The 13132-nt window shown below is 34.9% G+C and overlaps 1 protein-coding gene and 1 pseudogene across 2 annotated transcripts in view; both read left to right on the top strand.

Moving 5' to 3' along the window:
• SLC26A7 (solute carrier family 26 member 7) overlaps positions 1-13132 on the top strand; it is a 189035-nt gene that overhangs the window by 137122 nt on the left and 38781 nt on the right. The window contains exons 11-12 of the mRNA XM_082601743.1: positions 7038-7144; positions 8134-8200. Of these exons, the coding sequence (XP_082457869.1) occupies positions 7038-7144; positions 8134-8200 (174 nt within the window). The remainder of the gene's footprint in view (positions 1-7037; positions 7145-8133; positions 8201-13132) is intronic.
• Positions 8370-11242, top strand: LOC309791802 (serine/threonine-protein phosphatase PP1-gamma catalytic subunit A-like; annotated as a pseudogene). Its single transcript has 2 exons — positions 8370-8444; positions 10237-11242. The product of its transcript is annotated as a serine/threonine-protein phosphatase PP1-gamma catalytic subunit A-like (transcript).

Raw genomic sequence — 13132 nt, 5'->3', positions numbered from 1 at the left:
CAATTATTTATGTATTCTCCCTCCTTCAGAGCCTTTGCTCTGAAAGACTTTGGAGGATTACTTATGCTGACACGTACTTTAATAATACTCCTCTTAAAAAGAGTAATGTACCACAATGTTCATTGCAGCACTATTTACAATAGCCAGGACATGGAAGCAACCTAAAGGTCAATCGACAGATGAATGGATAAAGAAGATGTGGCGCATATATACAATGGAATATTACTCAGCCATAAAAAGAAATGAAATTGAGTTATTTGTAGTGAGGTGGATGGACCTAGAGTCTGTCATACTGAGTGAAGTAAGTCAGAAAAAGAAAAACAAATACTGTATGATAACACATATATATGGAATCATAAAAAAAGAAAAAAAGAAAAAAAGGTTTTGATGAACCTAGGGCCAGGACAGGAATAAAGATGCAGACATAGAGGATGGACTTGAGGACATGGGGAGGGGGAAGGGTAAGCTGGAATGAAGTGAGAGAGTAACATTGACATATATACACTACCAAATGTAAAATAAATAGTTAGTGGGAAGCAGCTGCATAACACAGGGAGATCAGCTCGGTACTTTGTGACCACCTAGAGGGGTGGGATAGGGAGGGTGGGAGGGAAAGGATATAGGGAGATATATGTATACATATAGCTGATTTACTTTGTTATACAGCAGAAACTAACACACCATTGTAAAGCAATTATACTCCAATAAAGATGTTAAAAAAAGATAACATTCCTCTTAAGTCTCAATATTATTGAGCTTCTACCAAGGTACAATAGTGGGTGTCATGTGGAATTCAGAGATAAATAAATAAGTACTTATCTTCTTTAGACACTAATATTTGTGCAGGATGCAGGCACAGAAACAGTAACTATTATATGAGGCAAGATACATCATAACCTGGAAGCAAAAAAAAAAAATCTTAGTACTGGAGAAAAATAAAGGCTGGAACATTTAATTTGGACTGGGTTAATACAGAAGACTTACAGCAGAGCTGAAATATGAACTGAGACTTGAAGGAACAGGCAGTCCAAGAGACCAAAATTAACTAGGTTGATGGAGGATAATGACTTTTTTAAGGTGATATATGTGAGGTGGCACATGGGAACAGAAAAATGAGAAGATGTAAACTTATTTAACAAGCTATTGAAAACCCCATGATAAAGGTATTTCTAAGGAACTCATTAATCACGTAAGGGGGAGCACATTACCATAATGGAAGGGGAGAGGTGTCAGGGAAAGCTTTTTAAAGGAAATGATGGATAGAACATATAGCATGAAGGTGAGAGCAGTAACAGATGGAAAGTTAAGAAAGGGTTGGACTGAGAGAGCCTGCTTACGTCCTGCAAAGATTAGACTTCATCATGAAGGCAGTGAGGCATCACTGAAAGGAGTAATAGGAATAAGATTTATGTATTAGAAAGGTCATATAAGTAATTTGAGGAAGATGGATCAAACTGATGAAGTATGCAACAATTGGAAGCACTCCTTTAATAATTCAGGCAAATAAATGAGGAAGGCCTGGACCACAACTAACACTTGAGATTCAAGAGGAAGGAATAGAGTTGAAAAATACTAAAGCAGTTTCATTAGTTATCCCTCATCACCAATTCATCACATGAAGTGCATCAGTCTGGAGTGGCTCCTAAGTTTTCAGTTAGGAACATCACTGGCAGAAAATGATGTCATTCACTGAATTATAGAATATGGAAGCTTATTTAAATGCATTTGGTGGTTACCTTTAGTCTTTAAAAAAATACAGTTTCACATTCCTGAGTTATTTATTTCAGTTCCTCTAGCTGTATTTTGTATGTTATCACAAAGCAGTTTTCCAAGAAGGGCTCATGTGTTTTATATTCCCAGAGCTACTTCATGGTGAAAACATGTTTCTTTTTATACTAGAAGGAAGGTTTTGGCTGAGTCTAAAATGCTTTCCTCCAGGCGTTTTAAGCTTGAATTATCTTCAGACACTGAGGGATAAGGCAGAGAAATCACAGGTCAACATAATTTTTTACTATTTAATGTGAGATTATTTTTCTAAATGGATGATCAGTGAGTTTCTTTCTTGCTCATAAAGTTTGGTAATATTGTCAGAATATTTCTTGTGGTTGAACAGTTAGTATCAAATTTCTAAGAGAGTGACATATCCTTGTGATCTCAGAATCAAGAATTACATACAGAATTTTTCTTCTAATATGTCTTTGAATATTTTTTTCAAAAATATATGTTCTGTTCTCTTAATGAATTATGTATTTTTAATTTAATTTGTTTCTTAAAATCTGTACATTTTCCCGTGATTATTTTGGGGTGTGCATGTGTGTGTTTGTGTGTGTGCATATGGCTTCTCTGGACTATTCACTGTATCTCTGATTATGTATTTCTTATTGTGATTATCCTATTTAGTAAATTTTAAATATGGCTTTTATCTCTGTAATATTTTTGTTTCCATCCAATTTCTTTCCCAGTTATTCTTCTTTGACTCTTCATATCTATTTTTGAGAGTTTTTTCCTGAGGTTTTATTGCCTAAACCTATCCTCTGTCTCTATTTTGTTACTTTATTTCTTTTTCCAATTTTTATAAATAGGTTCCTTTATTATTCCTTTATGGTTATGATGCATCTTTAGTGGACGTAGCTATTTGCTGAAAAATAATGTGGGGAGGGCAGGAGGTAGGAAGTGAGGTGGAACATCCCATGGCTCTGATTTAACTGTGTCATCTGAAGATTTGTCTCTAGTTGAAATAAAGCCTCATAAATCACAGGCTCTCTGATGATCTGATACTAGCTGTCTCCTCTACCTTCTTCACCTTGTTTCATCTCTGTCAGTCTCCTTTGGTTAGGAAGCTAGGTTGTAAGTGATATAAATGGCATTTTATCTTACTGCTCTTCTTTATATAGTATCAAATAGATACCATACGGGTACCTTTCCTTCTTCTCTGGTGGTCCATTATTGCCCCTAGAACTTAAAGCTCTTATCAGAAGATTATTGTATAGAATTTTAAAAACTGTGACATTCATGGAGAAATCTATAATTGATTAAACTTTGAGGATAAATTTGTTGGCTTCCAGTGTCCTTGATATCTTACAAATTTTGCAACTCTACATTGTATTTTATAGTTAGGAGTGTGACCATGTTCTTGTTTCATCAAAGCTGGATTTTCCTCCATATATATTCATTTTTATATTGCTTTGGGTGGAGTTTAATAGAGGGGAGTAAAGTAAAAATGATTTTAATACACTATCTAAATCTGATATCCAAATCTATACTTAGAAAGGTTATTCTGGCAGCAGTATGACAAATGGTTTACAATGCTGATAACAAAAGCAGATAGTTAAGTAGGAGGCTGTTAGAACAGTTTAAGGGAACAATAGCAAAGTAGGACATTATCAGTGAATTGAGAAGAGGGCATAATTTGAGATATATTTTATTAATAATTGATAGGACTTGGAAGTGATTGGACAAGTAGATGAAAAAGGAGAAATAGAAGAATATTATTCCAAGGTTTCTGATTGTAGTGTCTTGAAGAATATTAGTGTTATAACTGAAAGAGAACAGTAGAAGAGGACTTGGGGGGTGAAGTTAATGAGTTTGCATTTGGACACATTGAGTTTGAAGGTATTTGGTAGACTGTTTGAAACTTCTTTAATGGCTCATAATTTGTAAGCTCCTACATAGAGGTAATAGTTGAAAACCTGGAGTAAGTAGGGAGTATGGTTTGGGAAGGAAATAATCTTGAGAAAGTTGACACGGATATAGCAGGTACATGATAATTAAATGCGATGTTGGGTTTAGCTTGACAATGGCCTCCTGTGGTTGAAGTGGACAGGTATCTCTAGTTGTTAAGGAATTCAACAGTGAGAGGCCATGGGTTATTGGAATATGATCTGGGCAAAGCATTTGTAGTGATAATATTGCACAGACTTTTGTGGATATATGCTAGATCACCCAGTAGACAGAATGTGTCCAGATAACTCAATAGGTAGAATATACCTAAATATGAAGCAAAGTTACCAAAGATGTATGTATGTGTAAAGCAGTTTGAAGGTTGAAAGTTTAAGAAAACATGTAAGTAGTCATCACAGATGAATGGAGAAAGAAAATGTGGCACATATATACCATGGAATATTACTCGGCCATAAAAAGAAATGAAATTGAGTTTTTTGTAGTGAGATGGATGGACCTAGAGTTTGTCATACAGAGTGAAGTAAGTCAGAAAGAGAAAAACAAATACCATATGCTAACACATATATATGGAATCTAAAAAAAAAAAAAAAAAAAAAAAGGTTCTGAAGAACCTAGGGGCAGGACAGGAATAAAGACACAGATGTAGAGAATGGGCTTTAGGACACGGAGTATGGGGAGGGTAAGGTGGGACGAAGTGAGACAGTGCCATGGATATATATACACTACCAAATGTAAAATAAGTAGCTAGTGGGAAGCAGCTGCATAGCACAGGGAGATCAGCTAGGCACTTTGTGACCACCTAAAGGGGTGGGTTAGGGAAGGTGGGAGGGAGAGGAAAGAGGGAGGAGATATGGGGATATATGTATATGTATAGCTGATTCACTTTGTTATAAAGCAGAAACTGACACAACATTGTAAAGCAATTATACTCCAATAAAGATGTTAAAAAAAGAAAAATTAGAAAATGTTATTTATTTAAATATTTTACAGTTTAATAATAATTCTACTTTGAGTTGTAGATCAAAACCCTCTTTGAGATAATGAGGAAATAGGGATCCAAAATGGAAGCCTTACTGATGGACTTAGAACTGAGTTTGAGTAACTGAACAGTAGAGATAGAATTAAGACCTACAGAAATTTAATAATATGGATCAATCATCAAAACAGCATAACAGATGGAGCAGAGAAGTGAAGTGATTGAGTAGCTGCTGAACTGTGTTTTACACTGATAAATTTTCTACAAAAGGAAGAGTTTATGTGTTCCCTACTTGAGGCCAACTTTTGGGTTATCTTATGTTTAGGGGCTGTGAGTGCCAAATAGGGAGGAGATCAAGTAAGAATGCATAATGCAAAAATTAAGGTTTTAAAAAAAAGTGTTTCAAGAACCCAATTCCTTATAGTTATGACATCTAGGATTTGGACCTTTATTAGGAATTGTTACAGAATACTGTTGGGACTTAATTCTAACCAGTGGAACTATTTACTTGTCTATGTTACTAATTTCTATTTGATATTTTTTTCAGTTATAAATGGAAAATAACTAAGCATTATAAGCCCAACTTACAATAGATGATATTGTGGGAGAGTAAATTCGCTTTAAAAATAGAACCAGAAGGTACCAACATTTTTGGTCACTCTGATGAATCATGGCCTCCAGACTCTCTGCTTTTTTAAATGGTGGGGACCAGGATCCTCAGTTCCCCATGTTATATTGAATCATGGAGGTTGGCCAGGAGGAACAGGACTTATAAAGCTTTTGGTGAGGTCTTATTCTGCCATACCCAAGCATGTTCAGTAAGCATTAGGGGATGAGTGAGAAACAGAGCAATCGTGGCAAGTTGAAGTAACGATCAAAAATTTGCAGCCTTATTTTGTACACAGTCAAGTCTGGTGTAATAAGTTGGGAAGGAAAAAACACACTGTGTACAAATAGAAGATTCAAATGACTCTCCATTCACCTGAATAGAGGAAAAACATCTCAGTGTCTAACCTATTAGATGACAGGATGGTGTAATAATAAGTGCTAACATCATTACATTTGTAGGTGATGGATCTTAACATGAGAACACTTAAAATATAGTTTCTTGTTTATTCCCCAATGTTTGTTTCTTCTATATCAAAAAGGAATTTTACAGATAAACATCTGTCCATTTGCTTCCAAGGGCTTAGGCTTTGAAAATAGCTCAACATTAAGAACCACTCAAGCTCAGTGTAGATAAATAATACAGACAAAGGATAAGTAAAAAATTTCAAATTATAAAATAGCTTTGAGAAACATTTGTTTCAAACTTGTCTGGAAAAATAAAAACTATACCCCTCCAAGAATCTGTGCTGTTTTCAGATTATAGAGAAATTTGTCTTTCATTAGCATATGGAATTGAATTATGTTGTTAAAAATGTTTTAAAATGGTAATACAGCTATTGGGACAGAAAGAAATCAACTTAGAATTACTTGCATAAAGTAATGCAGGTAATTTGGGAGAAAAGAGAGAGTCTGAAAATTTTTTGGTCTACTATTTGCTAAATGCAGAATTTTGTGTTTAGAAAATATAACTTTCTGGATTTCACAAATTATTTTCCTTTTAAAGCTATTTTTGCCAGAAATAAACTTAGAATTGCCAATATAATACAGTATCCTGTTGCAAATTGTAATTTCAGGTGGTAGACAAAACTGCAATATTGTTGGAATCCCAATTAAAGGAGAAATAGAATTTTCTTGCAATCTTTTGAAATATTCCCAAGAACTAAGTTGGCCTTGAGTTTTTAGCTTTCACAATTTCACAAGAAGTGAAATAAAAGTATAAATATTTTTATAGTGGTTGGTCTAAAAGTGGCTTTGGTCGTGCTGTTAGAGTCAGTCATTTTAACAATAGGCTTTGAGAGTCCTATGTATCAATAGTAATAAACTACCTTAGTTCTATTTATAGCAATCCCAGAAAAGAGAATATTACTGAGAATGACCAAAAATCTACAAACACTTGTTTGTAATATTATTAGACCAAATGAGAAAACAGTAGGAAATTATGGAATGTTTTTGAACCAAGCACATCAACCAACTATTTACAGATCTTAAATAGAAAGTTTGTTGGGAATTGAACTAAGGGTTAGCAGCATCTATATAAAAAGAATACTCCTTTTCCCTTTGCCTTTCCCTTAACCTCTGTCACCGGGAGTCCGCTGGGGCCTGGATTTGTTGCTGTGTTCCTGGTCTTCTGTTTACCGCTGCTTGAGTAATATATTCTTGCTGAGAGATTTCATCACAGGAATGGTAGAGAACAAGATTGTGAGGAATTTAGCAATAACGAGAAAAATGAGAAAACAAAGGACCCATATCTTGTTTCCTGTTTCTCTTTCAGGGCATATGGGTCAGTACATATATATTTACAATATGCTTTGCTGCCAATGTGGGGCTGCTGTTTGGTGTTTTGTGTACCATAGCTATTGTGATTGGTCGTTTCCCAAGGTAAGATCTTATTTAAATGCTGTTTATTCTGACACAGCAGCAAATATACTGTTGCCAGTTACTTTTATTTCTGTGGAATAGATAGTATTACACTCTCATGTTTTATTTATATAGAAGGTTTTATCTACCTGTGATATATAACAATACTGGTCTTAATGAGGAGAAATATTTTGTCAGAACTATAAAATAGAATATATAAAATCTATTAAAGTAAATAAATTAACCCCACAACTATACAGTGCATCACAGAGCTATTTTTTAAGTGAATGGATATAGTATTTAATGAGACACAAACCATATAACAATGTAATCATTTGAAAAGTTAAATAACCTCAAAAAATTTAATTTTTCAGAAGCTTTATTAATCTAGCTACTTTTTTCTAGATAATTTATTAAAGAACACATTCTTTTTGTTTTTTAGTGCACATCTGTAAACCATTCCATATTTTGATCAATTCTTTTTGTTTCCCAATGTTCATCATCCGATAATGCTTCTACTCACTTCTCATACTTCCCTTGAAATTCTTTGTGAAATAATATATTCTTAAAATTTTAAGTTTTACTTCTATAGGTTCTATCTTTATGAAGTCTCTATATATAGATTCATTGTTATGTGGTCCGATCTTGCCATTGATTCCCTCTTTACTTCCTTTACCCTAAAACAAGATTTTCTTAAATACTGTATACTTTCTAGCCTTCTCCCTTATTGCTCTTCTTTAGCAACCCACCTCTTTGGCTTGAAGATATGGTAGCTGGGAGCCCAGATGAGATAAATTACATTTTTAAATCTCTATTTAGATGTCTCTGTTTCTGAGAATCCCAGAGAGATACACATTTACCAGTGTCTTGTGAACAAATGGGATATAGCATCTAAACCATTCTAAATATGTTCTAATTGCTAAAATAAAATGGCTTATCCTTTTTATTTCTTCATGGTTAATGTAGTAATTTGGAAATGACATTGTATTTTATATCTGCCTTAATTCTAGAGCAAAGACTCTGAGTATAAAAAATATGAAAGAAATGGAATTTAAAGTGAAGACAGAAATGGATGATGTAAGTTTAGTTTCCTTTTCCTTCATGCAATTAATAATTTTTGTAGGTCAGATAGTTTCAAGGTATCAATAAGAAGCAGATAAATTACTACTTTAAAAATGAAAATTCTATTTTTGATTAGTTTGAACTTTCAGTGGCATGTATAACCACCTTATATATAGCAATCAACATGCAACAAATCAATAGAACAACAACAGAAATCTTGTGTCACCATGCAGATAAGAGGATAGCATGGTTCATAGATGTAAAGTTCACAGAATAATCATGGTCCAGACTAGTTCAGTTATTTGGGAACCTCTTTTCCATTATTAAGTTGACATAAAACAGTCAAGCTAAACTAATAGTCTATTCCAAATAAAATGATGGAGGAAGATAGGGAATAGGGAAGGGAATAAAACAAAGTGGGGTCATGGTATTTGTTAACACAATCAGTGACCCTCTGTTTTATTAGCAGAGGGTAATTGATGTCACTAGGATTTGTTTCTTGCACAGTGGACACCATTTTAAGGAAACAACATATAAATTGTCTCACTCAATCCATGTTTAGGCAGGCCAATTATGTTTGAGTTGTAGCTTCTTATTCTGAAGGATGACCCAAACAAGTTTAAAGTGAAGAAAGAAAATGTCAACTTGAATTTTTGTCAATTAAAAAATTGGCCTTACTTTGAACCTGCTTTGTGATGTTTCACTAACTTTTTTTTTCTTTATTTTTCATCTTTACTTGTTTTAATACCTCATGATTGCCCTCAGAACAGAGAGGACTGGCCTCCTTTCAGAAGGATCAGTGTCAGGGTATTTCTGAGTAGACTGGAAGTAGAAAGTAGCAACAGGAGTCCTTCTGTGACACCTAGGGAAATGGCTTGTATTTTTTAACAAGTATGGAAAGATTTGCTTCATAGAGAGCTATTGGAGTTCAAAGACTTTGAAGGTGTCCCAGGCTCAAGTTTTCCACCAATGCTACCTTCCTTTCCTATCCCTTTCTTTTCTTCCTTTAAATTTTCCATGGGAATTTAATGCTCATGCAAAGTCCCAGACTGACTCAGGCCTCTAAAGTCCTCAGTGTATCCACCCCACACATAGAGCCATGTACCATAGCCTTGACATTCTTAGCTTTGAAACAGAATTCAAGTTTGGTATTTTTCAGTTTAAAGATCACTGGCTAATAAATTCTACCTAATTCATACCTTCTTCTCAAGCTAAATATGTGAGGAAGTGAATGAGGGGATTTGTAGGAAGATGAAAGTGCTGAAATTTCTCCATGTCTTTAAAACTTGATTTGTTCCAGTCTAGCCACCTACCTGAATAATAACTGTCATATGGAAATCTTAACTTTATTAGAATATTACACCTCACTAGTTATTTAATGCTTTGTATCAAAACTAAGAGGGAAAACACTAAGACAGAGAAAGATTTGAATATGAACTCTTAGGTGGAATTTTTAGCTAACTTCAAAAGTAGTGGTGATCTGTCACTCCTCCCTTCTGTTTATGCATGCTCCCACCCCTTCTTCACATGAAACACTCATTCTCAATTTGGAAGACCCCTCCTCACTCAGTGAATTCAACTCTATTGAGAATTTCTTTTCTTGCCCCATTTGAGTCTCTGTTCCTTAATAAATACCTATCTTTAAAAAGTATATTATCTTAAAGCATATTGGCACAAACATGTGGTGTGATTAGTGAGTCAATTTAAGATGTGGGTCTTTGTCATAACTAAACCTGACAGGCCAAATAATTGTTTTATTTTTGGCTTATAAGAGATTTCCTCTTGATTAAAAGTTAATTTGGTAACTTAAGCATTTTTGTTTACTTGAATTGTTTACTTGCAGCAAATCTTCTAACTTTCTAGAGTTTAAACAGTTGTGTAGCTATAGAAACTTTTTGACATTATCTAGCTCAAAAATTTACCTATGTTAGCCCTCGTGGTTCCAGTGGGGAGAGAAGGAGGAAGCAGGGAGCCCCTGCCACCGCTGCCACCACCATGTCTGTGCTGGTGGTGTGGGAAATGAGGCGTGAATCCCAAGGCACTAGCCGTAGTTGTTGCCGCTGCGGGAGGGTTGGCGGTGGGAATGTAATGGAAGACATAAAGTGAACATCGACAACATCATCCAATGGCTGCTGGAAGTAAGAGGGTCCAAGCCTGGTAAGAATGTCCAGCTACAGGAGAACGAAATCAGAGGACTTTGCTTAAAGTTCGGAGAGATCTTCCAAAGTCAGCCTATCCTACTGGAACTTGAAGCACCACTCAAAATATGTGGTGATATCCATGGGCAATACTATGATTTGCTTCTACTTTTTGAGTATGGTGTTTTCCCGCCGGAAAGCAATTACCTAATTCTTGGGGACTATGTGGACAGGGGATAGCAGTCATTGGAGACTCTCTGCCTCTTACTGCCTTACAAAACCAAATATCTCGAGAATTTTTTTCTTCTCAGAGGAAATTACAAATGTGCCAGCATCAATAGAATTTATGGATTTTATGATGAATGTAAGAGAAGATACAACATTAAACTATGGAAAACTGTCACAGACTGCTTTAACTGTTTACCGATAGCAGCCATCATGGATGAGAAAATATTCTGCTGTCATGGAGGTTTATCACCAGGATCTTCAGTCTATGGAGCAGATTCAGTGAATTATTTGACCAATTGATGTACCAGATCAAGGTCTTCTTTGTGATCTTTTGTGGTCTGACACTGATAAAGATGTCTTAGCCTGGGTTGAAAATGACAGAGGCATGCCCTTCACATTTGGTGCAGAAGTGGTTGCAAAATTTCTCCATAAGTATGATTTGGATCTTATATGTAGAGCCTATCAAGTGGTTGAAGACAGATATAAATTTTTTGCAAAGAGACAATTGGTCACTCTGTTTTCTGCACCCACTTGTTGTGGAGGGTTTGACAATGTAGGTGCCATGATGAGTGTGGATGAAACACTAATGTGTTCTTTACAGATTTTAAATCCTGCAGAGAAAAAGAAACCAAATACCATGAGACCCATAACACCTCCAAGGGGTATGATCACAGAGCAAGCAAAGAAATAGATGTCATTTTGACACTGCCTACTTGAGACTTGTAACATATACTATATATCCTTCATTTTTAAAACTGAAATGCATATTGGTCAGCTTGCTCAAATAGTGTTTATGGGCCTCCTCTCTTCCATTTTTGACTTAATGAATGGTATTTTCTGGTTATAACAGCAAATGAAAGATTCTCCACTTCCAAGGAAAAAATGTTTTGTTTTGTTTTGTTCTCTGTTCCTTTTGCAAACAACTTTAGTGATGGTGCTAAAGCTATACAGCCCCGGACAGTTTATCCTGTGTAAGGGGTGAGTGTATAGTTGATCTTTTTTAAAAATTCAGTACAGCCCATGAATAATGGAAATGCTCATTTTCTTTAGCATATGGAGACTTAGTGTGCTCAATCTGTATGTTATTGTCATAAAATGCATACTGTTGGATACTAAACACTGTGAACTTTTTTGTTTGTTTGTTTCAAAGGAATTGCTTGTTTTTCTCTCATTGTCTTGTCATGTACAAATTAGTTTTTATAGCTATCAAAATTAGGAGTAACTTTCAACCTTACCAGCATCACTGGTATATATATTTAATTAAAGCACACTTTCCCCTGTGGTATACTGAAAATGACAATTAAAGCCATTATTTTAAAGTCTGTGACTCTTTCCTAAAGCCCTAAGTACAAGGTGGCATGGTTGTGTACCCCTGCCACCTTCATGGGGATTCAAAAACAGGTTTTTGAGTTTGAATAACAATTAGTAACATAGTGCTGTCTAAGCTATTGATTAAAGTTAATAACATTTTGTATGATTTCCATATAGTCTTTTCATTAAGTAATCTTTTTACAGTTATATCAGGCTTGAACCTGTCCATTCAGAAAGCTTCAAATTATAGAAATCATACTGTTCTATATGAGTGACCGATTATGCTTTCTTTGGCCTACCTTCTTTATTCTGTGGTGAAATTGAGGCTTATAAGTCAAAACAAAGGAACTAACTTACTATCCACCAGTTTATACAGAACTCACAGTATCTATGACTTTTTAAAAACTAAGATCTGTTTAAAAGAAATCTGTTTCAACAGCTGACCATGTACAATACCATGTGGTAAAAATGAATTCAGACTTATTAAATGATGGAATTGTTTTAAAAAATTACCTACTTTAAAAAACAAGGAATCTAAGAGAGGTTAAACTAATTGTCCAAATTCATATATATGATATTTTCTTTTATCTTTCTATCTCTGCCTGTATGTGTCTCCTCCTCTATGTGAGTACTCAAGTCTGAAGGAATATTGCTTTACTTAGTTGGTAAGGAGTTATCATTTCATAGAATTTACCATCCTCTCAGTTTCTAAGACACATCCCTCCCCCAAAGTTCATGGAGAAGACGATATTGCCAGGAAGACCTGGGCAAATGACCAAAGCAGACACATTTTGTATTGAAATTTTTCCTTCCCCATTTCCTCATGTCTTGCCTACATCCTAAATCCAATGTAATCTAGGCCTGCTCAAAGTGAAATTACCTTCCTGATAATACCTCTTGGTTTCTTTCTCTCAGTTAGAACTATCAGTCACTTGTAAGGTTATATTCCTGCCTAAGAAAGACTATGTCATTATGAGGTAAATGACTGACAGTGACCCTTTAGGACATATTTTCATTTTAAAAAATACTGATGGCTAGGTAAAGGAATTTTAAATTTCTAGACTGAATGGAAGAGGTACTTTTAGGAGGATAAGTCTTCATGATACTCTTTGGATAGTCTAGGCTGTTGCCTCCCCAAAACTGAATTAGTAGGAATAAGGACCATTTTTCTGAAAAGCTGCAGACTTATCTCATGGTTACTAATGTTTCTTAATAAAGAGGAGGTACATATTTTCCCTGAGAAGTATGATAGTATATTAAATTCTCCAAA

Source organism: Mesoplodon mirus (genome assembly GCF_964341445.2).
Source record: "Mesoplodon mirus genome assembly, chromosome: 16".
Classification (NCBI taxonomy): domain Eukaryota; kingdom Metazoa; phylum Chordata; class Mammalia; order Artiodactyla; family Ziphiidae; genus Mesoplodon; species Mesoplodon mirus.
The sequence above is the reverse complement of the archived record's forward strand: the minus strand, read 5'-3'. Positions and strand labels throughout refer to the sequence as shown.